The sequence below is a fragment of the Urocitellus parryii genome, chromosome 8 (genome assembly GCF_045843805.1).
Source record: "Urocitellus parryii isolate mUroPar1 chromosome 8, mUroPar1.hap1, whole genome shotgun sequence".
Taxonomy (NCBI): Eukaryota; Metazoa; Chordata; class Mammalia; order Rodentia; family Sciuridae; genus Urocitellus; species Urocitellus parryii.
The window spans coordinates 108,898,570-108,923,397 of NC_135538.1; the positions used below are offsets into that span (position 1 = coordinate 108,898,570).

The following is a 24,828-nucleotide window of genomic DNA, read 5'->3' on the forward strand; positions in this document are numbered from 1 at the left end:
GGAGATTTGGACCAGAAAAGCCCTGGTCTGTGGGCACCACCCCTGCTCCTTCCCAGGCTTAGCTCCTTAAACACCAACAACCAGGCAAAGGGGATGCCAAGTGGCCTGGTTCCAGCCAAAGATTTCCAGGCATTTGGGGAAAGCCTCAAAGTTGAAAGAGAGCCGGAGCCAGCAGACAAATGCTTGGATTCTCGGGTGTCAGGCAGCCTCTCTCTAGGGCTTCTCCCTTCCTCTCCGCCTACCATCTTCTTTTCAGAGAAAGGAGACAGGGCAACCTGATCTAGAAAGCATCTGGTCCCTCTTCCTCCCACAAGACCAGCCTCTTGTGAGCAAGAATTATGCTCCATTGCACATCCTGCCATAGCTATGCCCCGTGAGATGTGATTCCCAGGAAAGAAACCGTGGCCTGCCGGCAAACGTTGACTCACTCATTGGGGGAAAAAAAATAACAAAAAACTCCAATTTGTAGGTATTTGCCAATTTCCTTGGCATAAACCCTCTTGCCATGGATGATTTCAGGAAGTCACTGGTCATCGGAGTTGAGAAGAGATGGACACAACCAGCTTTCACAGGCCGATGTGAGCCGGCCCCAGCACACCATGGAGTGTCCCTGATGGGCCATGACCGGAGGCTCACTTGGCCACTGCTCGGAGCGAGCACTGTCTGCCTCCACTCCCCTCCCATGCCCCTTGGCCCATGAGCCTAGTTAGTCTTGGACAGCTCTTCTGGACCAGAGGAAGGACCTGGGATGGGGGCTTCATCCCTCACCAGCAAACCACAAGACAGAAGAGACCCTTCTGCATTTAGAATGGGTGCAGGGAGAGTCTCCCAAAAGATGGTGTGTTCTTCCTGCAGTTCTTCCCATTCTCCAGTGGCTGCTCCAACCTCAGGTAAGACACCTCATGAAAGCCCGGGTCAGCTGGTGAATCTCTTATCTCTGGAAGGGTTGCCATGCCCGGCCCATGGGGCTGTGGGGCCAGGATGGGCTTTACAGAGGTGTTGGGGTAACTCTTAGGGTCATGGAACTGAGAATACGTCCTTCCAAGTCTTCAGACCCCTCTGGACATGACCTTGCTATACCACCCACCATGGCCTCCGTTTACCAGCCCACAGCCACCCATTCAGATGCCAGGGAAAGGAAGTACAAGCTTTAATTGCTGCTGAGAGGCCTCTCTTTCCATTGTCAGCAGTGAGGCATGACACCGCTGGCTTTTCCCAAATAGACACCGCTCCTCCAGGAGGGAGCAGCCCTTCTCCTCTGGGACCCAGAGTCACAGGGGTGAGGGTGCAAGGCAGGGGCTTCTGGCTGTCACAGGCCTAGGGGGACCACAAGACCAGGTTGGCAGGAGGCACGTCAAAGCGCTTGCGGGTGTGGTCGGTGTCCCTGCGGTACAGGTAGCCACAGGTCGGCTTCTGCAAGGTGTAGAAGGGGTTCAGGGAATTGGAGTACTGGGAAGTGTAGAAATTGAACCTGTGCTTGTCCACCTTCTGCCCCCGAGGGGCCACCACCACCGGCACGTAGGCCATTGCCAGACACTGCTCTCGGTCTCGCTTCCATTTCCGGGACAAGAGTGAGGATGGTGCCTTCACTTTTTTGCCTGATGGTGTCTTTGGCCCATCTCTGGGTCCTGGTTTCTGTGAGTCCTGAGAAGAAGAGAAAGGGAGAGTGGGGCTTTGGGACCTCGACTGCTAGGGCTAGGGGCTGGAGGGAGGAGACCGGGCCACTGTGCCGAAGCCCCCAGAGCCACCCAGGAGCACGGCCCAGGTTCCTCCAGAGCACAGGAGAACTTTCAAGGTCCCCTGATCAGACGCCCTGCTCCTGCGACCTCCACCTGTTTTATCAGACACCTGCTCACTCACAGAGGCCAGGAACTTGGCGGCCCTCCTCAGCGCTTCCCCTCCCTCCCCACAGTCAGTCCCCCACACGGCTGCACCTGCCCCCTCCTCTGCCAGGTCACTGCAGCTTCCTGTCAACTTCCCCCCAACCCCCACCCATCCCACAATTTCTTCAGCCTGTGCTTCTGCTCAATCCAGAGTTCATGGCCAGATCCTTGGACCCTCCTCCTCAAAGAAAATAAAGCCCAAAGCCCCTGGCCCAGAATGCAAGGTGTTGACTCTGCAGCTGGCCATCCCCCCCCCCCCCCCCCCCCCCCCCGCCATGCTGGGCCCCCTGTGGTTCCCTGGCCACATCTCCTATTGCAGACCCCCGCCCCTGTGCTCAGCCTGCCCCCAGCCTGCCCCCAGCCTGCATGCCCTCCTCCCCTTCCCTAGGGTAGCCCTCACCCATGATACCCTGGGCTCCGAAGGGAAAGCTCTCTTGTTCATCTTTCCATCTCCTAACCCTCCACATAACAGCTGCCCAAATCCTGCTCCTCTCGCTCCCGGGCACGGCATTTAGAGAGCGCTCAATAAAGGGGAATTCTAGTGAGGGGCGGCTCACCTTCCAAGCTTCGGGCTCATTCCATTTTAGAACACCTCTCATTGTTACCAGTGTGTCTCCTCACCGCCCCTTAACCACCCTTCTTGATGAACTATGCTTTGATGTCTACCGTTTTCTAAGGACCCCCCCCCCACTGTCACATTTTGTCACATTGTCCTGACATTTCTTTGGTCCTCTGTCACCACCCTTCTTGACTGTCCCGTCATCAAGCTGTCTTGTTCCCCCTTCAAATGCCACATCACCTCCCCAGTGCTTAACAGTCATTTTATTACGGGGTCAGTCCTCAACCCAAAGGACGAGGTCCTTATAAGTGACCGTCCCCCTCCATGTGTAGGAGGCTGGCTTGATTCCATTGCTCCAGCTCTCAACTGTGTTGGGGACCCATTTCTTCGCTGCCCAGCCTCACAGACCTCCAGCCTCCAGGCACTGCAAGAGAACCCTTAGTTTGCAGAGTTCAGTGGTGCAAACCTGTAATCCCAGTGACTCGGAAGGCTGAGGCTGGAGGATTGCAAGTTAGAGGCCAGCACCGGACACTTAGCAAGGATCTACCTAGGCAACTTAATGAGACCCTGTGTCAAAATAAAAAAAAATAAAAGAAGTGGGGATGTGGCTCAGTGTTGAAGCACCCCTGACACTTACCACTAGTTTGTGGAGTTAATTGGTGGAAAGTGAGCCCCTATCTTCTTACAAAAGAGATCCCCATGGGTTCGAGTCAAGATGCAGCTCCTTTGGCATTTAATTTACAAACTATTTGCCCCCACCCAAACCTGCCCAGGGCTTTCTTCCAAGACAGTTTTTGCTCCTATTGGTTCCCACCTGTGTTTACAGACAGTCAAGATACCCAGCCAGATTAGTGACCCATAGTCATCTTAGTTCGGGTTAGTGCACCACCATGTTTGATGTTTGAACAACAAAACTGCAGTGTACTTCTCAGAACTGTCCTCGTGGCTAAGTGACCCATGACTATTCACACCCATTTCAAAATTGCTCTTATCCTTCCAGGCCCAGCAGCTTTCTTGACCCCCTCTCTGCCTTGAAGTCTACCTATGTCCTGTCACCTGTCTTGTGGCTCCTTTGCCACTCCTCCCAGGATGGTGTCTTTAGCTGGGAAGGACCAGGGTATGTAGGCACACAAACTAGAAAGAAGCAGTCATTCTGCGTGTGTGCAAGTGCCCTGTGGCCTCCTCCAGGTTTGCACCCTGGGTGTTCTGCTTTTCTCATCATACTCCAAAGTCACAGCCTGGGAGTTGGCCATCTTGGCCACCTGGACCCTCTGACCAGGAAGCCAGTGCCAGAGTGCTTCAAATGGTGGCAGGAAACTGACCCAAGACCATGCAGAGGGAAGGCAGATGCTCTTGCTAACAAGACTGAGCACCTACCAAGTGCCAGGCACTAGCGGCTTAGCTCTGCAAAAGCTCCTAAGGGCCACTTGAGATGTTGCTTCCACTTTTCAGATGACGAAACTGAGGCTCAGAGATTCCTAAGCATTGGTCTACATTCACAGTTTGTGACATTGTGGGTAACTTCCTTGCAGAAGCCCCAAGACTAGTTAGTGAGAGGCCCAGGATTCCAACGCTGGCCTCCCTCTCCGCCCAGCACGGGCCCTGGCTTGGGCCAGCTTGCCCTGGGTCTGCCTGTCAGCTCTGCCTGAAATGCAGCTACTACCACCGCAAACATATAGGGCCCCCAGCACATCCAAGGACAAGACGTTCTGGGCAGACACTGGGAAACTGGTCCTGGCAGAGAAGGAAGAGAGAGAAGGAAAAGAAAAATGAGAAGGGAGGGGAGAAGGAAAGGAGGAAGGGGAAGGAGGAAGAGGGAGCCCAGGCAGCCCTAGCCTCGCCCTGCCCTTTCCAGGGACCAAGCCAGGCTCCAAATGACTAACGCAGCAGTGGGCTGAGAACATGGGCTCCTTCCAGGGCCCAGCCAGGCACCGTGGAGGGAGGGCGGGGCCTGGCTGCATACTTTCCAGGTTAACATCTGGTTTCATTGAACAATCTCCTCCCTCTCACATCCTCCCTGCCAAAGGCTCTGTGTGTGTGTGTGTGTGTGTGTGTGTGTGTGTGAGAGAGAGAGAGAGAGAGAGAGAGAGAGAGAGAATTTAGATCAGTGGTTCTCAAAGAGATGGCAATTTCTAGAGACATTTTTGGTTGACACAGCGAGTGGGTACAGGCCAGGGCGGCAGCTGCACATCCTTCTGTGCCCAGGGCAGTCCCACACCATGAACTTACAGCACACAAGGTCACTAGAACGGAGGCTGAGAAACCCTGGGCTCTGAACTCTCAAGACGACGCCCATCACCCCACCTGCTTCTCTCACCTAGGCCTCCCATTCTGCAGGGAGCAAGAAAGGCTAAAGGCAAGTAGAGGGGCTTGCTCCTCCCTCCCTTCTGAACCCCGCCTCCCTGTTTTCATTTGGGGCTCAAGCTAGAGCCACCGGAGGAATCCAAAGGGAGCTCTGCCTTCATGTCCCCCACCTCTGCTGGCAGACCCCAAGGCCTTCTAGATGTGCACCTGCAGGGGGGGGGGTGTCCTGCTACCAGGACCTAGAGCAGCAGGCAGGGCCTCAAGGTCTCCCACATGGTAGCACCGCAGGTCTAGGAGAGCAGCCCGCGCTCTCAGCTCCTCCAGGCCAGGTGCATGGCACAATCCACAATGGGTGCCTGATTCTTTGGTGGAAGGTCTTGAGCCCTGTTGAAACGCAGGGGGAGGGGGAGGGCCACAATCCCACCTTCTGGGCAACTTAGTAAGATCCTGTCCCCAAATAAAAAAATAAAAAGGGCTGGGGATGTGGCTCCGTTGTAGAGCATCTCTGGGTCCAATTCCCATACCAGAAAGAAAAAGGAAGAAGGAGGAGAAGGAGGAGGAGAAGAAAAAGAAGAGGAGGAGAAGGAAAGAAGGAAGGAAGGAAGGAAAGAAAGGCAAATAGCAACCAGCTTTGGCTGAGGCAGGTAAAGCCTCCTGGGTACAGCCGCTGTGGAATGTGCCAGGCTTTGCAGCCTGAAAGTCGAGCTCCAGGCCCGACCCTGACCTCACAGGTCAGACAACTTTGGGCAAGTTGCTGGACCTCTTTGAGCTGTATTTGCTTTGTCGGCAAGATGGGGATGCTAAGGCTATCTGCTCCACCCGCTGGCCAGGGGTGCCCTGGCAGGGGGCCGTGGAAGCCAGTGCAGGTGTCATGATCGGTCTTGCAGGTACTTGGGAAGCTGAGCCGAGTGGTGGGCTCTGAAGGAGTGGATGGGGAGGCCAGCTGTGGGCCTCGCTGCCTCCTGAGACTGGACAGCACAGGGCCCCACAGCCAGCTGCCGGGACCAAATTCCACAGCCCCCACGAGCTGCCTGATCTTTGAGCATATTATAATCCTCTGTACCTCAGTTTCCCCACTGATAAAGTGGGAATAACAAGAGAATGAATATCAGAGGCCTACTGTGCGCTAGTCCAGGTGAAACGCCCAGACTCCCTAAGCACTGAATAAACCTTGGCTGTTTTGCTTTGGTTTTCTGTAGTACTAGGGACAGAGCCGAGGGCTCTCCACCACTGAGACACACCCAGGCTTTTTTTTTTTTTTTTAAGACAGTGTCTCCTGAAGTTGCCCAGGCTGGCCTCGAATTTGCAATCCTCCTGTCTCAGCCTCTCCAGTAGCTAGGACTATAGGCATATGCTACTGTGCTAGACCTGAACCCTTACTATTATTCAAGGCACGTTTGCCTAGAACATGACGTGGGAAGTGTGTTGGGAAAGTGAAGGAGCAGAAGGACAAGAAGAGTTGGACAGTGGCCCTCTTCCCGTGCCACAGGGGGACGCTGAGCCCCTAGGAGGAGAATCCGTGTCAGGCAGTAGCCCTGGCAGCTGCCTTTTGTAAGAAGCCTGGCTCCCACACAAGTGGCCTGGCGGCGGCCTTCATTCTCCTTCCTGACCGCCACATTTCTCATGACCTTGGGCTGCCTGGCTTTAGCCCTAGGACCTCACCCCACCTTGGACATCCTTGACCTGGGCCTTCCTTGATGGTAAGCTGGAGCGTCTGGTGGTCAGAGGCTCCTAGGACTCCCAGGGACTGGTGGCAAGGTGAAGGCACCGGGGGCATTGCACCAGGGGAGCATTGTGACATCCCTTTACAACACAATCCTGTCTTCCTAAGGAGACACGGGTCAAGGCTGGGGACTGGAGTATCAGGACTTGCAGGGGTCTTTTAGACTTGACACTGGCCCACTCTGCTATCCCCTCTTCCCATAAACCCCTAGAACCTCCAACCTGTGGGCGATGGGTGGTGGGCAGTGGGGTAAGATCATCCCAGTAATTCAGGGAACTCCAGAGGGCCTGGTGTCTCCGTAGCTCCCCAGCTTGACGTAAGAAATCACTGGAAGAAAGGGAATGTACTCTGCTGTCTCTCTTCTCTTTCTCTCTCTCTCTTTTTCTTTCTTGTCTACCTACTTACCTTTCAAATAACAGCAATAGAATGGATGGATGGATGGGTGGATGGATGATGGATGGTGGATGGATGAGTGAGTGGATAGATTAATGGATGGATGGGAGGGTGGGTGGGTGGATGGTAAATGGATGGGTGGGTGGATGGTAAATGGATGGGTGGGTGGATGGGTGGGTGAGTGTATGGATGGATGGATGGTGGATGGATGGATGGGTGGGTAGATGGCAGATGGAAGGATGGGTGGATGGGTGGGTGGGTGGATGGATGGATGGGTAGACAGTGGATGGATGGGTTAGTGGATGGATGGATGGATGGATGGGTGAATGGATGGTGGATGGGTGGGTGGATGGATGGATGGATGGATGGATGGGTGAATGGATAGTGGATGGGCAGGTGGATAGATGGATGGGCGGGTAGATGGATGGGTGGATGGATGGATAGGTGGATGGATGGGCAGACAAGGGTGAGAGGATAACTGGGGAGGCAGATGGGCCTGGTCAGTGGGTGGTGGACAGACTGACCCTCCTGATCCACCTCTGTGGCCTCGTCCCTTGTATCGTTTCTTCACTCTGTGCAGTAGCTCACTTTTACACACTCCTGGCTCTCCATCCTGAGTCACTGCCCGGGCTGCCTCTTCTCCTGGACTGCATTAAACAGGGGAGATGAAGGGATGGGTGGATGGGTAGACAGATGGCTGGCTGCTTGGTGAGTGGCTGTTTGGTAGAGAGGATGGATTGATTGCAGACCCGGGAGTTAGACTTGAACTTGAACCCTGGCTCCACCAGTGTGGACCAGTGTGAAAGTTTGGACAAACTAGACCTTCTTTGGACTTCTGTTTCCTCATCTGTTAAATGGGTAGACTGAAGTGTACCTAACAGGGCTGGGCAAAGCACTCGGGGCAGTTCTTGGCACAGAGCACGCACTCCATAAATATTAGCTCTCATTATAGTGGGTGGGTAATTGGATTGATATGTGGGTGGCTGTTTGCACTTCCCTGTCCCTCACTTCAAAAGCCAGGTCCTCACTACCTCCCAGGGGTCCTGGCTCCCCAGTGCCATCCTCGGCCAGCATCTCCCAGGAGTGTCAGAAATCCCTCAACAGGAACATGTGGACTTCTCCTGGGGTCCACGGGGGAGGTGGGGGAGGACCAGGAGGAGGGAGACAGAACAAGCCAGTGCCATCGTGCCCTCTGCCACACTGGCTCAGTCCAAGCCTTTTTTTCCCCTCCTGGCACCATGTCAGCACTGACTGTTGGTGACAGGGTGGACTTTGGGGCCCATGGGCAGGTTAGAAGTTAGGGTGTTGCTGGCTTGTGGGCTGTGCCTAGATCTCACACCCTGATGGTAATGACCCCTAATTTCAAGGAGGCTGAGAGGCTGGGCAGGGAGGAGGAACAGTCCCAGCCATCAGGACTGCCCCACAGAGCCCCTCACCTGGTCTCCAGAGCTCAGGGCCATGAGGTGCTGCATGGGAGGGAAGGGGAATGGGGACGTGGCCTTCTGGGCAGAGCGGCCAGCCTTTCGGCTCTGGGAAAGCGGCCTGGCTCCCAGCCCTGGCCTGAAGGAGCTGGGGAGCAAGAGCCACAACTCAACACACGCTTAGTCTCAGCAAAAGGGGTGGGATGTTGGCTGACAGCCAGGAAGCCTGGGTGACCTGAGACAAGTGCTTCCCCCTCGCTGGGCCCCCTTTTCCTTTTGTGTACCCTGAAGATAGTGTGTCCCTTCGCCTTGGATGTCTGATCGTGGGTGAACTGGATTACATCCTGAGGCCCTCAGGCAGGGACCTGCTGTCTGACCATGGCACCTGCCACCAGGGTCCCAAGCCCAGGCCATTCTAGCCTCACTGGGGAAACTCAAGAAGGGGCAGTGGCTGGGGAATCTGCTTCAGGAAGACGCGGCCCAGACAAGCTGTCTCTGTCTTATTTTGTTCATAAATTGTATTGCTTCTCAGTCTTTTGGCTAAGATCACGGGTCATCTGTAAGACCTTGGGACTGGGAGTATAACTCCGTGGTAGAGCATTTGCATCCCCAGCACTGGGGGGAAAAAAAGATTCTGACCTCTGGACCCACTTCAACTGGGTTCCGATCCCAGCTCTTCTCAGCTGGGTGACTTGGATAAGTTACTTAACCTCTCTGTGCTTTAATTCCTAATCTGCAAAGTGAGGATAGTAGAGTTTCCTTGAAAGCTCAGTGATCACTGAGCCAGCCTGCAGTCAGGTGCTGCTGTGAGTTAGGTCGTGGTTGCTGCTCAACTCCAGGCCCTGCTGATTCAACCCCTGGAAGCTCCCTTTGGGCTTCCCCTCTCCATTCCCGGGAGGTAAGGACTGTGCTCCACACCCCACGGGGCTCAGTGGGTGTTTGGGAAAGATGAGGAGAGATGTTGAGGCTCAGAACAGCCTGGAGCACAGAAAGATCCACTGCTCCCTCCCCCAACATATAGAGCTTCTCCCCTCCTGTCATCTCTGTCCCCAAGGTGCCATCCAGGGGTTGTCAGAGTCCTGCTACAGCCCTGCTCTAAGTAGGCCTGGTTCTTTGCACATTTTCTCTACCCCCCTCTTACCTGCTGTGTGACTTGGACAAATTACTTCATCTCTCTGATCCTTACATGTTTTTCCTTTGTTGTACCTCGAATATAGAGAGCTGAATTATTCATATGCCTTGCTTTGTGGTGCATTATCACCCCTGGTCCATGAAGGCCTCCTGTCTCGGAGTAAATTTCCCCCTCTATCTCCATCCCCCCACCTCTGCCAGAGGCAACCATTCCTATGTGCTTAATGACTATCTTCTTGCTCAAGTGTTCTCATAAAATATATCTGTTGCCTCGTGTGCAGGTGGTTTCATTTACCTAAGCCGTAGTGTGTGTTTTAGATCTCGTTCTGCTGTTTGTTACTTGGTCGGGTTCTGAAGATTTTATCCTTTCCTGCTGTTTGAAGCTCATCCCTGTTGCTGGGTGAGCATCCAGACCCTTGTTTCCGATTGCTGTGCAGTCCTCCGTGGACAGTGTCCACATCTTACCTCTCTGCTCCCTGAGATGGACCCCCAGGTGCCTCCATCCCCACAAACAATGCTGCAATATCATCCCATCTGTGTCCCTTTATTTTTGAGACAGGGTCTCACTGTGTTGCCCAGAGTAGCCTAGAGCTCCTGGGCCCAAGAGATCCTCCTGCCTCAGCCTCCCAAGTAGCTAGAATTACAAGTGTGTGCTGTAGCACTGGACTTGGGCCATCCTTCCCCCACCCCCTGTGGTTCTGGGGATTAAATCCAGGGCCCTGCACAATGCCAGGCAAGTGCTCTACCTCCAAGCTACACCCCCAGGCCAGAATTTTGTTTCTTACATTTTGTACTTAATTAATTTTTTAGGGCTGGGGTTGTGGCTCAGAGGTAGAGAGCTCGCTTAGAATGTGTGAGGCACTGGGTTCCATCCTCAGCACCACATAAAAATAAAATAAAGATATTGTGTCCACCTGTAACAAAAAATAAATATAAAAAAACAAAATTTTTAAATTAATCTGTGCACATGCACATGGAAATACACATTTCAGATTGTGGGGTGTTTTATAATAGAATATTTTTACCTGGTCTTCAAGGTGACCTTGTAGATGCCTGCCCCACGCTGTCTTCCCCTCCCCAATCCCCTCTTCCTAGGGTTCTTGGCTGATTGACACTGCTCTCTTACAGGCTCTGATGAGCTCTGTCCCACCCAAAGTCAGGGCCGGGATGGGGAGGGAGTGCTCAGGGCTGAGTGCTGAGCAGACCCTCCTACTGGGGTGTGTGTGTGTGTGTGTGTGTGTGTGTGTGTGTCTGTCTGTCTGTCTGTCTTTGCAGTACTGGGGATTTAAACCAGGAGCTCTACCACTGAGCTACATCCTCAGCCCTTTTTATTTTTTGAGACAGGGTCTCTCTAGGTTGCCCAGAATGGCCTTGAACTTGCCCTCCTCCTGCCTCAGTCAGGATGACATCCCTGCCCCACAGCATCTGGCCCTCTGCCGGTACCTTCACTCACTCTCTCGCTGAGTCACATCACATCCTTATGTTCCCAGTCCCTATTCTACATGCTGACAAAGTGAGGCTCAGGGAGGAGATGATGTAGGGAGGATCACACCCTAGAGGTGTCCCTGAGCCAGGATTCAAACCTAATCCGCAGTCAAGGATCTCACCAGGGTCACAATCCCATCAACAGAGCCCACATGCAAAAAGAGAGGTGTGTGTCTTTCCAGCACCTCCAAACATAGTGCTCCCCAGCCAGGCCGACTTAGATGCCATGCCCTCAGGCATAGCTAAGTGAGTGTCCCTGAGCCCCCTCTCAGGAGAGGTGGGTGTGTCCCCCAGCCCAGAGGGGAGTTGAAGTAGGTGGACTGGACACTCCCAAGTCCCCACACCCCAGCACCCCACCACTGACCTAAGAAACCTTTCAGGAGCTAATCTGGGATATGTCCTGCGTGGGAACAAGACGCTGGGCAAGATGGTCTGCAGTGCGTTATCATCTGGGCTTTGGGGTGATGGGTTGCTGATGTTTGCTCCTGGAGAGTTAGCTGCAGAGACCCAGGGGTGAAGGTGGCCCTGAGGATGTCTCCGCCTGCCCTTCTCCACTCAGGGTCCACTCTCCCTGCTGTGTTGGAGGAAAGACCACCGACATGACAAAGGCATAACTGGGTCTCAGGAGAGAGCAACTTCCAGGCCCCAATCCCACCCCACATTCCAGAGCTGACCAGTAGATTCGGCACTCGGAATTTAATGAGTAATCGCTGAGCAAAGGTTTAATTATATGATTGGGCTTTTGTCTGTTATTTGATTGTTTCTCTTACTGGAGGAGCAGGTGTGTGGTGTTATTAGATGACGGGAGTTGGGGCTGAGTGGTGACAGCACTTGGTGCTGAGCTGGACAGAGAATTACGCCTGACTCTGCCCCTGGGAACTTGGCCTCAAATGCTTACAGGCCTGTTAGTCTGTGGGGTAGCCTCTCAAATGTTCACGTGCACCTGAATATCCGGGGTCTTTAATAAAACACAGCTTCTCTGTTGGGTAATCCATCAATTTATTAAGTCTCATAATGACCTTAAATTAATAGCTCATTTTGTAGATGAACATGGCTCAGAGAGGTGGCCTACAGTCTGGCACGGCCTGAGATTACACATTTCTGAGATCCCAGGTGATATAGATGCTGTTGATTCAGGACTACACTGGGAAGCAGGCCTCTTGCAGGCAAACTAGTTATTCCTTCCTTAGTTTTTAATAGGAAATGTATTCATAAGATTTGAAATTTAAAAAAAAATTCCCCCCAACCTTCCCCAAATAACCACTTTCAGTAGTTTTTTTGTTTGTTTGTTTTAGTGGTATTAGGGATTGAGCTCAGGGATGCTCTGCCCTGAGCTAAATCCCCAGCCCTTTCTGTTTTATTTTATTTTTCTAGTACCAGGGATTGAACCCAGCTAGGAACACTTAACCACTGAGCCACATCTCTAGCCCTTTTTATTTTTTATTTTGAGACAGAGTCTTGCTAAATTGCTTAAGGCCTCACTAAATTGCTGAGGCTGGCTTTGAACTATACAATCCTTCTGCCTCAGCCTCTTGAGCCTCTGGGATTATAGGTGTGCACCACTGTGCCCCACCCTCAGCCCTTAAAAGCAGGGTCTCACTATGTTGCTGAGGTTGGCCTCAAATTTGCCAACCTCCTGTCTCAGCCTCCTCAGTCCATAGAATTATAGGTGTGTACCACGGTACCCAGCCACTTTTATTAGTTTGTCTTTCCAAAGTTTCTCTGTGCCAAAACAAGTAAATAAGACCAAATAAGACCGCACATACCCTGCCCCACCTCCTCCCCTTACACAAATGGCAGGACACTACTATACACATGGTTTGGTTAACAGTTTATCAGTTCATCATGGAGATAACTGACTCAGTTGGCTGACTCATCTATTTTTAGACTTACATTATTATTCCATCCTGTGAATGTGCCACAGCTTATTTAACCAGCCACCTCTTGGTGGACCTTTGGTTCTTTATGATGTTTCCAGCTGTCTTTCTTAGTCCCCCCATACCCTGGGCAACCTTGCTGTGACCTCCTTCCCACCCCCAATTCCCAAGCCCCCGCAGACAACTCCTGCAAGCCCTCCCCTGATCCTGCAGCCCACCCTGCTTGCTCTTATCTCCCGAGGCTCTGTTCTACAGTCAGTCTCCTCCTCCTTTTTCCCCTCCTCATTTACCTTCCCACTCTCCATCTTTCTATGACTCTCTGCTTGTCTTACCAAACAGACTGCAGCAACTGGAACCCAGGAACCAGGTCTCCGATTCCTGTGGCTTCTTTCCAACCCAGAGCTGTTCACACAGTTGTTTTCAAGAATATTAATTATACTAGGATTAGAGGTTTACATCTCTAATCCCAGCAGTTTGGGAGGCTGAGGCAGGGGAATCGCGGAGTCAAAGCTAGCCTCAGCCACTTAGCGAGGCTCTAAGCAACTTAGCAAGACCCCGTCTCTAAATAAAATACAAAAAAAAAAAAAGTGCAGGGGATGTGGTTCAGTGGTTAAGTGCCTCTGGAATATTAGTTATCCAGTGGAAGTTGCATATGAATGGAGCCACTTGCCCAGGACTCTACTGGGCCTGGTGTGGGAGCTACCTGGGGTGGGAGGGACCTCATGCCTCAGGGTTTCCAAAAAAAAAAAAAAAAAAAAGAAAGAGAGAGAGAGAGAGAGAGAGAGAAAGAGTCCCTTTCTGGTGCTTGAGTGTCTAGGGCACTTGGGTGGGTTGTGATAACCAGGGCATCTAGGGTTCTTTGTGCCCTACTGATGTGGGCAATGGGAGGAACCATGATGTGGAGACAGAAGGTGGATGGATATATGTACAGGCGCTAGGATGGGCTCTTTCCTTCCTCATTAATATCCTTGTCATCCTTCTTTTGCCAGCTCCAGTCTCAATTATTCTAAGAAGCCTTCCTGGGCTACTCCAGCCCGTGCTGACCTCCCCACCTCGGAGTTCCTGCTGCATGCATTAGTGACAGCAATCACAGTCCTCTACTTGGTCATCCACACTCTGCCACCTGGAATCTCATAAACCTTGTCTGCCCAGTGTGACTCCAAGATCTTCTGTGATAGAAACGAGACTGATTATTTCCTTATATCCCCAGGTCCCCCCACCCCCCACCCCAGTGTAGCACTAGGCCACTGGGAACTCTTCCACAGAGATTTCCCGAATGGACTGGGATGGTTTCCAGGACTGCTGTGGTAGTGGGGGGGTGGGACCGAGTTGACCACAGGTGTGTGTCTGACCAAAACACACATGTATGTCAGTTTTTTGTTATGTGACAAAATACCTGAAAAAAAAAAACAAAACACTTTAAAGGAGGAAAAAAAATATTTTGGCTCGTGGTTTCAGAGGTTTCAGTTGCCTGGTTGGCTGGCTCCATTGCTGTGGGCCTGTGGTGGGACAGAGCATTGAGGTGGAAGAGCATGGTAGAGGAAAGCTACTTACCTCAGGGCCATCAGGAAGCAGAGGAAGAGGGCCCAGGGATGACATATAGTTCCCAAGGGCAAGCTCCCAAGGACCCACTCCCTTCAACTAGATCTCACTTCCTACAGTTTCTAACCCCTTCCAATAACCCATTCAAACTATGAATCCATCAATGGATTAATCCACTGAGGAAGTGAGAGCCCATATCCAGTCACCTTCCAAAGGTCCTACCTCTGAACACTGCTGCATTGGGGACCAAGCCTTCAGCATATCAACCTTTAGGGACATTCCAGATCCAAGCTACAATAACAGGTGTTTTCTTTCTTTCTTTTTTTTAATATTTATTTTCTAGTTGTAGTTGGACACAATACCTTTATTTTATTTATTTATTTTTATGTAGTGCTGAGGATTGAACCCAGGGCCTCACACGTGCTAGGCGAGCGCTCTACCACTGAGCCACAACCTCAGCCCAGGTGTTTTCGAAATGTTGCTGTCCCCTTGATGTGTTCCTTGGTCCCTTCCCACCTTGTACCTGGAAGACAATAACAACCACAAGCCCTGAAGGCCAGGCTCATTTGGTCTCTTGATGCTGAAGAAAGTGAAGGGGACTTTTCAGAAATGTCACTGTCATGAAAAACAACTGAGGTGTTAAAGCAACGAGACAAGCAAAGTTAATATGTGAATCTTGTCTGGACTGTGGATTGGGAAAAAAAATAAACGAAAATGACATTTGGGGCACAATGGGGAAATTATTACTGTGGAGTATTAGATGACAATAGGGTATCAACATCAACGTTAGGTTTCCTGAGGGTGACAGAAGTTCGATCATATAAGATAATGTTCTTATTCTTAGGCAACGTATGCTGAAGTATTAGGGGAGGAATTTTGCAAAATGAAAAGGAAAAGACAAAATGCTGTTGGTTCACTACTTGGGGGAAGTGAGGGAATGTGGCCGTGGGCTGCATGCCGTGAGACTTATGGCTCCCTCCAGGCCTCCTGCCCCTACTGCCCAGAAAACAGCATGCCAAACCCTTGGCCTGACTCCCTCTCTCAGCATCTTTCACACAGTCTCCCAGCTCCTAATTTGATGGGAACTTCTCCAGTGGACAGCCACCTTGACTTGGCCAGGATGGCATACCAAGTCCTTTAAAGGACCACTGCTTGTCTTCCTGGAGGGTGAACTGAATTCTAAACGGATTCTACCCATCTTTGGTATTTCCCTAACTCTATGGGGAAAAAACATTTGATGTCCACAAAATGCCAAGAGTTAGTTCTCCTACCCTGTTTTTGGAGCCCTGTTGATAAGGGTATTTGCCATCTTTGTCACTAGATTGGAATACCAGGTTGCTGTTTTACAGTTTTTCTGTGCTTTCTTTTTTCTTCTGGGCACGTCCTTGCATCATAAAAGCCCACATTTTTAAGGACTTGTAGGATGCTTTGACTTGCTGACTTGCTAGCTTTAGCCAGGCGCGTGCCTTCTGTTGGATGCAAGAGTTATTGCCCCAAAAGAGCATTCTGACCTGGTCACTAAGCGCCTTCAGAAGTAGGGAATTCGCTGGCAGCCTTCGCAAGCCTTGGCTTCCCCAGAGAGAGGGAAGAGGCGTGGAGGAGGCGGCCCAGGAGGGGACCTGGGGAGGGGGCGGCTCTTCTCCCAGGCAGGGCGTGGGCTGGGCGAGGTCCCCAGCCCACCCGGGCCGTGCCAACAATGGCCTGTTGTAGAAGGAGGCCGAGAAGGAATGTGGCCCGGGGAGTTGGGCGGCGGGGCGGCTGCTGCGGTGTCGGCCGCGGGGCGGGGCCGGCTCTGAGCCGCAGCCTCTTACCTGTGCAGGTAGCTCGCATTTCCAGGAGAGCGGCGGCGCCCGCAGCACCTGTCGCCCGGTGCGCGGGCCGGGAGGACGGCGGGGGACATGGCCTAGTAGAGTCCCCTGGGGAGACCTTGCGGAGTTCAGTCCGGGACAGGGCAGGGCGAGGGAGGGCAGGTCCTTCCCCGGTGCTCGCGTGGCCTGCGGCAGCATGAAAAAGAACCAGACGGTGCAGGGCACCTTCAGCAAGCTCTTCGGGAAGAAGCACGCCAACCCCGCCGCCACCTCACTCTACGCCACCAACCCCCCGTGGATTTTCACCCAAGAAGCCCCGGAGGAGGGGACCAGGGATTTTGGTAAGTGATTCCTGGGGACAGGGAGGGACGCAGGCGAGTGGCCCGCAGCGCTGCCTCCCTCCGGTTCCTGCTCCTCCGAGAGCTGGGAAGGCGGGAGCCGGCCGGGCGCAGGGGAAGGGACACGTTGGAACCTGCGGCTGGCCGAGGGGGAGCTGCTGGGAAGAGGAGGCGCGCACCGGGAATCAGGGAAAGAGCCCCGCGGGAGAGAGGAGCAGGGAAGGAAGGGACCCGCCGCAGAGAGGGGACAACTTTGCAGCGCCACTTTGGCCCCAGGCCCTCCTTCGAGGTGTTTTTTTGTTTGTTTTGTGATTTTCCTCTCCTTGGCGGAGCTCGTGTTTGCAGTTACTGTTGCCAAAAAGATTTCCTGAGGTTTGTGGGGTCTCCCTCATCTCCCACCCCCAAATCGGCATTCCCTCTGAGTCACAATGTTCCTCCTATCTAGGGCTCCTCCTTTCCACTTCCTCCATCCTCCCTCCCCAGCTCCTGTACTGCCTCTCCTGGCCCAGAGTGTCCACCAGGCAGAGAGAGGGGCTGCCCTCTGGGTGACCACATGTTTGGCTTTGTGTAGGTGAAGCCTGGGAAAAATCAACATTGGCCACTGCCCACAGGTTACCAGCCCATTTGTGACACCAAGTTATTTATTGGCTCTTGCCAGGTCAACCTGAGGCCTAGGTTGTCTGTGGGCTCAGACTGAGGAGCCAGAGATAGGGCAGTGGAGGCCTGACCCCAGTTGTGGCTGGTCCCTGAATCAGGGTGGTGTGGCTTTGTAGGCCATATCAGCGCAGCCTCCCGTCTGGCTGTGGGTCACCTTGTTATGAAGTTTGTACCCTCTACAACTGGAGGGAAGTCAGAGGATAGGGACAAGAATTTGTTTCTTATGTATGATTTGTGGATCTGGGTCCAGGGAAGGGGACAAAACAGGGTCACCCATCATCTCCTTAGCTTCACCATAACCACGCTATCTTCACTGACCCTTATGACCACTGTGTGGGGCCCTGAGAGGATCTCACCAGCCTGGGCCCCTGCTATGGATTCAGTTCAACCCCCAGGGTCAAGATATAAGGCAGGGTGGACAGGAGCTGGGGATCTCTGGCTGGAGGATCTCAGATCAGTGGGTGAACAGAGCTAACTATGTGGCTCTGTAAGGAATTCTTAAGTGCATGCAGCACAGAAAAAAAAAGAGGTAGCTTCTGACTGAATCGAGCATTTGAGTGAGAAGGAAGAACTTCCTGGCATGAGGAAGGCCAGGGTGAGTTGGAGCCATGGCTTACAAACTTACAGAGACTGTGTGCTGGCCTGTGTCACTCTGTGAAGCCTAAACAGCTCTCCTGGCCTGAATGAAGACATTCCATAGCAAACATTTATCGATCCATTCTTAGGTACAAGGTCCCATCCTGATACCATTCTGTTGCATGGTTGGCATGGTGAGGCACACCATGCTATTCCAGTAACTTGGGAGGCTGAGGCAAGAGGATTACATATTTGAGGCCAGTCTCAGCAACTTAGTGAGAACCTGCCTCAATGAAAATGAAGAAGGGCTGGGGGCATAGCCCCTGGGTTAAATCTCCAGTTCCACAACAAACAAACAAACAAAAACAGTAAAATCGTTGTGTCATTGATTGGTTGACTTTTCCTCTAGAGTCAGGTACTATTATTAGCATTCCTGTTTGACAGATTGAAGACACAGGAAGGTTACGTAACATACCCAAGATCACATATCTTTAAATGGTGGAGCCAGGATCTTCCTAAATTCAGTTCAATGATTTTGTCCCCCCCTGGTATCAGGGATTGAACCCAGGGGCGCTCAACCACTGAGCCACATCTCTAGCCCTTTTTATATTTTGAGGTAGGGTCTCACTAAGTTAATGAGACTGGCTTTGGGCTCCTTTGATCCTCCTGCCTCAGCCTTCCACGCTGCTGGGGTTACAGGCATGCACCACCAAGCCTGACTCAATTCAATGATTTTTAGTAGAGTCCTGTAACTACCACCACAATGCAGTTTGAGAACGCTGCCCTTACCCCAGAGGCTTCCTTGTAAGGCAGAGCCAACCTCGGAATCTAGGCAGAGGCCATACTCTTAGCTAGCTTGCTGACCTCCCTCTATGGAAGAAGGGTGAACTTGACCTGAGGGGCATCTGCCTCAAGAATACCCCGCCACACACTTATCCCCCACTGGGAGACTCAGAGGGGCCTCTGGGGTACTTCCTCTCCATTTTTCCCTGGGCTGAGTTGTCCACGGGTGGGAGACTCCAGTGAGAGAAGAGGGACGTGGTGCACCTCCCGCCAGCTTCACCCGTCTGGGCAGGGCTGGAGCCTAGGGACTGCTCCTCCCTGTCCCCAGGGCAAGGCTGAGTCTCCAGCTGACTCAGCCAGGCGAGCCTGCACACGGTGGAGTGGGAAACCGGGAAGGCTCAGCAGGCCGGCTCCCCGTGTTGTGGCTGTTCCCTGGGATGCCAGCTGGAACAGCAGAAGCTTTCCTCCTTGTACTTGGAGTTAGGGAGGGGAGGGACTGGAGTTAGGGATTCTGGGATGGGATGGAAATGCCAATCCTGCCTTAGGCTTCTGCCTTTGTCAATAATGTGGGGCTAGCCCCACTCTGAACCTCAGTTTTTTTCTTCTCTTCAATGGGGATGGTGTCCAGATCACCTAGAGGAGGGCTGCCCGAGGCCGTGTATGTGACAGCTTCCAAGAGCACTAAAAAGAAAATTGCCACAGTGTCCAAGTCGAGTCCCTGCCAGAGATTTTATGGCCCACAAAGCCTGAATAGTTGCTGCTGCCCTTTACAGATTTGCCAGTCCTGCTTAAAAGGCGATTCCTATTATCAGGTCATTCCCAGCTTTGAGCCCTGCCTGCCCCTGTCTGCTTCAGCCCCTCTTCCTGACATGGCTGTTTGCCAGAAAAAGTCGGCCCGAGGAGGCCATCTTCGGGTTTCAGAAGGGCGGCGGTTTGAGTTCCATAGGGATCCTGAATCCTCCCAGGCCTGGAATGAGATGTCCCTGGTGTCCAGCTCTTGGAAAAGAGGTGGAGAACGAAGGGGGGACATCACCATGGACGTGTATAGGGGAATTAAGGAGTAACTGCTTGGTGTGTGGCTACAGCTGTGTAACAATCTGTTTGCACAAGGGTAGGCTGGGTGCCGCAGGTGAAATGCAAACAGTCATGTGAAGGTGGTGACGGCTACATTTTCCTTTAAAGAACTTCCCTAACATGTGTTCCAGTAATTAGAAGGACTTCTTGCTGAAAGCAATTGCAATTGTAATTAAGCCTTCTGCCCTCCCCCAGCCCAAACAGGGGCCTTGAAAGGACACACAGTTGTCCTTTAAGTGCATGAGAAAGCAGAGATGTGGATCTTTGCAAATCCCTGATAGGAGACTGAGCTGCTGCGGAGACAAAGCCACCCCGTGGCTCTGCACTGCTCCCTGGGCTCTTGGATTCATTGAGGATCTTTATCTCTGGTCGCTGCTTGGCACCCCAGCCATGGGACACCCTTGTTGGCTGGGGTACTCTGTTCCGTTGCCCTCTTTTATCCAATGGAAAGCACCTTGCCACAACCACTAGGACTCTTATTTGAAATGCAGATTCCTGGGGTCTCACCTCAGACACACAAGTCAGAATCATGGGCCCAGGCTCTAGATCTTTAACCAGCTCCCAGGTGACTCTCCTGTGTAGAATGATTTGAGACTCCCAGACTTTCCTTCCCACATGGAACGAGGCTGTTCTCCTCCTTTGACTCCCTGCAGTGTATACAGTAGGTTGAAAATAAATGTGTATGGGATATGGCCAGCTCCTTATCAGGAAAACTCAGTGTTCCCTAGAGTGGCCACTGGTTCTGGCATTCCTGTTCCTGAGGTCCCCTGATTTTGTAGCTCAGGCCAGGCTAAAGGCTGGGAAACCATGAACCCCCAGAGCTGAGTCCCTGTTTCCTGCTAGGGCTGAGCTAGCACCAGCTTCACAAGGCTGACCTGTGTCTTACAGGGGTGTAAAGGAGACGTTTGTTTACTCTTGTCCCCTGGAGGTGTGCTGTGGTTTGCCAGTGGTTCAGTGTACACACCACACACACACACACACACACACACACACACACACACGCCTTCACCAATGCCCCATTACATAAGCACCCCTCACTGCCATAGCTCACGTCCAAAAAGCAGGCCCTCCCTTGACCCTGCAGACCAGCTACACGGTGCCCTTTCCCTCCTGGCCAATCATTCTTACTGGTGACCATTCCCTGAACCAGGCTCTGTGCTAAGAGCCACCTACCCTCTCAACTGAGGAACACATGCCGAAGGCTCAGGTTGGTTCAGTGGCTCAAAGTCCTTGCTCTGCGGGCAGCTCAGACATCAAAGAGAAAACAACGTCCTGGTATTTGCTAAGATCAGATTCTGATTTTGTAGGACAAGGTGGGGAGAGTTTCTAGCAAGTTCCAGGTAAAGTCATCCTGCTGTTGTACTGAGCAGCAAATCCTAGCCAGGAAGTAGAGGGCCCTGTTTGCTGTGCCATTCCCCCTTCAGCCTCCACACTGGGGGTCCTTTGAGCTGCCTGCCCCAGGGCTCCTCCCCTTCAGTTCCCTCCTCCTCTGTTCTGTGGCTCCTCCCCCCAGGGCCCCTCCCCCCTAGCCTAACCTTTAGTGTCCCCTCTGTCCTTGGACAAAGGCCTCGCTCTGGTGCCCTGATCAGGCCTGCTGGGGCTTGCTGGGACAAACTAGCCTTTTCAGGTTTCTGTCATGTGGACCTGCTAATTAGCAAGGAAGGGCCTCATTAACTCATTTGAGGGTTACATTCACATGGGGCCACCCGCTCCTGCTTCCCCAAGGCAGTGGCTCCCCTAGTGGTGGAGGACAGGATGCCCCACCCTTGTCCCTCACCAGTACTCCACTGTGCCTCTACAGTAAGGTAGAGTAGGGGAGGTCTGTTCTGGGGTGCTGGGTTACCCTGGGTCAAGACAGCAAACTCTCCAAGTTACAGCCCCACCCCTCTTAAGTCCCTAGAATCCTATTAGACTTGTGGCCAGCGTTCTTGAGGTCATTTAGGGACTCCTGGCAACTGGGGGCTCCAGACCATCACTCCAGCCCTCCTCCCACCCCTGCTAGTTTCTTTCCCTCCCCTGATTCTGGGAGGCATCCTACAGAGTAGGACTAATTTCCCCCACTTTACAGGTAGAGAAACTAAGTCTGAGGAGTACCCACAGTTGGTAGGAATTACATAGAGGAGCTGGGATGTGAGCACAGACACCAAAAGATGTCAGTCCCTATATCCGTTTGCTTCCCTCTAGACCAATTTTCAAAATTCACCCTGAAAAGAAATGGACATTGAGAGAAGAGACTCTGGATCCCTGCATTTCCCCCTGGCTCTGCTGGATATGACCACAGAGAACTGGATTCTAGATTCAGGTTGCCCAGGCTCAAGTCCCAACCCCTTTGTTCACCAGTCATGAGACTGTGGGCAGGGGACATAAGCTCTTTGAGCCTCAGTTTCTTCAGTGAAAATTGGGAATAATAAGGGTACCTCCCCCCGGGGCTGCGAGGGCTTAGAACAGTGCTAGGGCTGGGGAGGTAGCTCAGTGGTAGAGCACTTGCCTGGCATGTGTGAGGGCCTGGGTTCCATCCCAGTGCTACAAAAAGAAAGCAGTGAAGGAAAGTTTGTGTGTGTGAGTGAGTGTGTGTGTGTGTGTGTGTGTGCGCGCGTTAGTTACTGGGAATTGAACCCAGGGCACTCTATCACCAAGATCCATTCCCAAACCTTTTAATTTGACTTTGAGACACAGTCTCCATAAGTTGCCCAGGCTCGCCCCAGACTTGCAGTCCTCCTGCCTCAGTCTCCCTGGTGGCTGGAATCACAGGCATGTGCCATCACGCCTGACGAAGAGTCTGTCTTGTAATACGTGTAATAATAGTAGATGTCAAACGTTTAAGGATCTAATTAAATTAATTTTTCTCTCTAGTTTGGACAGATCTAGGATTTGGAGAACCAGATAATTGTCCCAGAACCTTCTAACCTCAATCTCCATGAGCTCTGTGAGCAGCTTTGGGGCTGGGGAAGAAAGACCATTTTTACCAGGCTTTCAACCCTTAACTCGGAGAAAAGAAATGCAGAAGACTCCATTAGGCTCCTCTTCTTGGGAAGAAGGGAGAAAAAGGAGCTGAGAGTCAGTCAGCAGCTTGTCCCAGCCCTCAGTGTTCCCAGAGCACCCCCCAATTTAAACACACATGCACCCCACTCAGGCAGAGAGCAGACTGCTGTGGGGAGAAGCAGGGAGCCCTGTGTGGGGGAAGGACAGCTCAAACTGCAGGTCGAGGACCCTGTAAACCCAGGCACCACCACAGCTGTGTGACTTTGGTTCCACTCCTCCCACTCTGGGTCTAAGTCTCCCCATTTGCCAAGAGGGTGGTTGGAACCAGCGCTAAACTGGGATTAGGACCCAGAATGATCCCTGAGAGAGCAAAGGATCACCTGCCTCCTGATGGCACTCAGCCATGGTTCAGGTGTTCTCCCTAGTTTGCATGTGTCATGATCTGCTTCAAACTCCAAAGCCCAAACTCTTGGTGGGGGAAGAGAGAATGAGCCATGCTGATGGCAATGATAAGGTGATAATCAGCCTTCCCACACGTTTAGCGAAAATTACCCATCAGGCATTGGGCTCACACATTCCATACCTTTTCTCATTCAGGCTCTCACTAGCCCACCCAGTAGGGACCATTGTTCACATTTACAAAAAGAGACCGAGTGATCCTCCAGGGCCCCATAGTTAAGTGACAGAGCAGAACTGAAGCCCAACTTCACCTGGGCCCTAAACCTGCAGTCTTGACCCCACGATGCCCTGCCTCCCCTCCCAGATGAGGAGCTGGCCTCTGCCTGGGTGATTCTGACCTGGGATAGAGCCTTAGCCACGGCCGGACGACTTCCTTAAGCCAAGGGCAAGGTCAGGTTCTGAGACAGGGGGTCAAGAGGGGAGCTGCGTGTCTTCAGGCATCAAGAAATGATTCTGAAATGGGTTTTTGGATATTAGATGTTATTTATGGCAACTCCAATCCTGAGCAAGGGTAAAGGAAGGCAGTGTCTCTCCTTCACTCCCTGTCAATATGTGAGGGAGAAACTTTTAGGGAGGAAAACTAAGGGAGTCCTGCACACAATCCTGTCATGAAGAGGGCTTAATCTGTGGGGAAGGACTGTGTTAGTGCTCGGGTTTGGGTAAATGGAGGCAGACCTGAACCTACTCCTGCTCTATCACCACATTACTGGTAGGTGGATCTGTCAGACACTGAGCCGAAGCCTCCTGCCTCCATGGCCTGGGGTCCACCAGGGACTCAGGCTCTGCTCACAAGCCTTTCTGGCTGCTGTTGTTGCCCAGGACTCTCCGGAAGGGCCTCCCTTTCTCTGGAAGCTTCTGAGTCTCAAAGCAGCTCTTTCTCTTTTTCTTTTGAATCCCTCTGGATCTTCATGGTCTGACCCAGGCCTGTGGCAAATGGGAAACTTCTGGAATCACCAAGAACTCAGTGGGAAAGGAACGTAGGGAAAGGGCAGATGCAGAGGTTGCTCGGTTCAGGGTAGGACCGAGTTGCTGGGGTAGGACCTTCTGTGTGAGCCTCCTCTCCAGCCACCCCTTCACCTCCTCCTTTCCCTCACCCCTCAGGCATCAGGACCTTCCAAGTCCACCTTAACTTCTCAGCAGCGGAAGGGGCTGCTCCTCCGAAAGGCCTGTTCCACCATCCCTGCCACCAATCCAGTGGAGTTCACTTACTTCCATGGGAAAGTCCCCAAGGTTGGACTCCTATCTTTCTGTTCAGCTTTGGTCCTTGACCTTGAAGCTGGGAAAGCTTTAGCTGATCTTGAATATTTGGAGGACCTAGCTTATGGTGATGGCCACACACGTCTCACCGAATGGCATTCCTTGACCTGGCAGAAACTGAGCCAGATAGGAAGGGCCCAGAGAGGCCCATCAGATCCTGGTTACACCTCCCTTCCTTTCTTTTTTTCTTTCTTTCTTTCCTCCTCCCTTCCTTCCTTCCCTCCTTCCTTCCTTCCTTCCTTCCTTCCTTCCTTCCTTCCTTCCTTCCTTCCTTCCTTCCTTCCTTTCTTTCTTTCTTTCTTTCTTTCTTTCTTTCTTTCTTTCTTTCTTAGCAATGCAAGCTTATTGTTGTTTATTATTTTACAATCATCTAGGCCAGAAGTCTGACACAGGGCTAAAATTAAGGGGTTGGGAAGATTTGGCTCTTCTGGAGGCTCTAGGGAGGGTCTATTTTCTTGCCTTTTCCAGCTTCTAGAGACTGCTGCCACTCCTTGGCCATCCCCTTGCACCTTTGAAGCCATTGATGGCCAGTGGCTGGTGGAATCCTCTCGTCACATCACTGGGCTCTGCTTCCAT

General features: G+C 52.4%; 1 protein-coding gene across 1 annotated transcript; it reads right to left on the reverse strand.

The window, feature by feature from the left end:
• Positions 1-1,317: 1,317 nt before the first annotated feature.
• Positions 1,318-24,828, reverse strand: Cimip3 (ciliary microtubule inner protein 3). Its single transcript, XM_077801495.1, is given in 7 exon segments — positions 1,318-1,644; positions 7,871-7,893; positions 14,860-14,933; positions 16,130-16,208; positions 16,211-16,312; positions 16,433-16,549; positions 24,762-24,828. Coding segments are annotated over 7 exon segments (789 nt in total).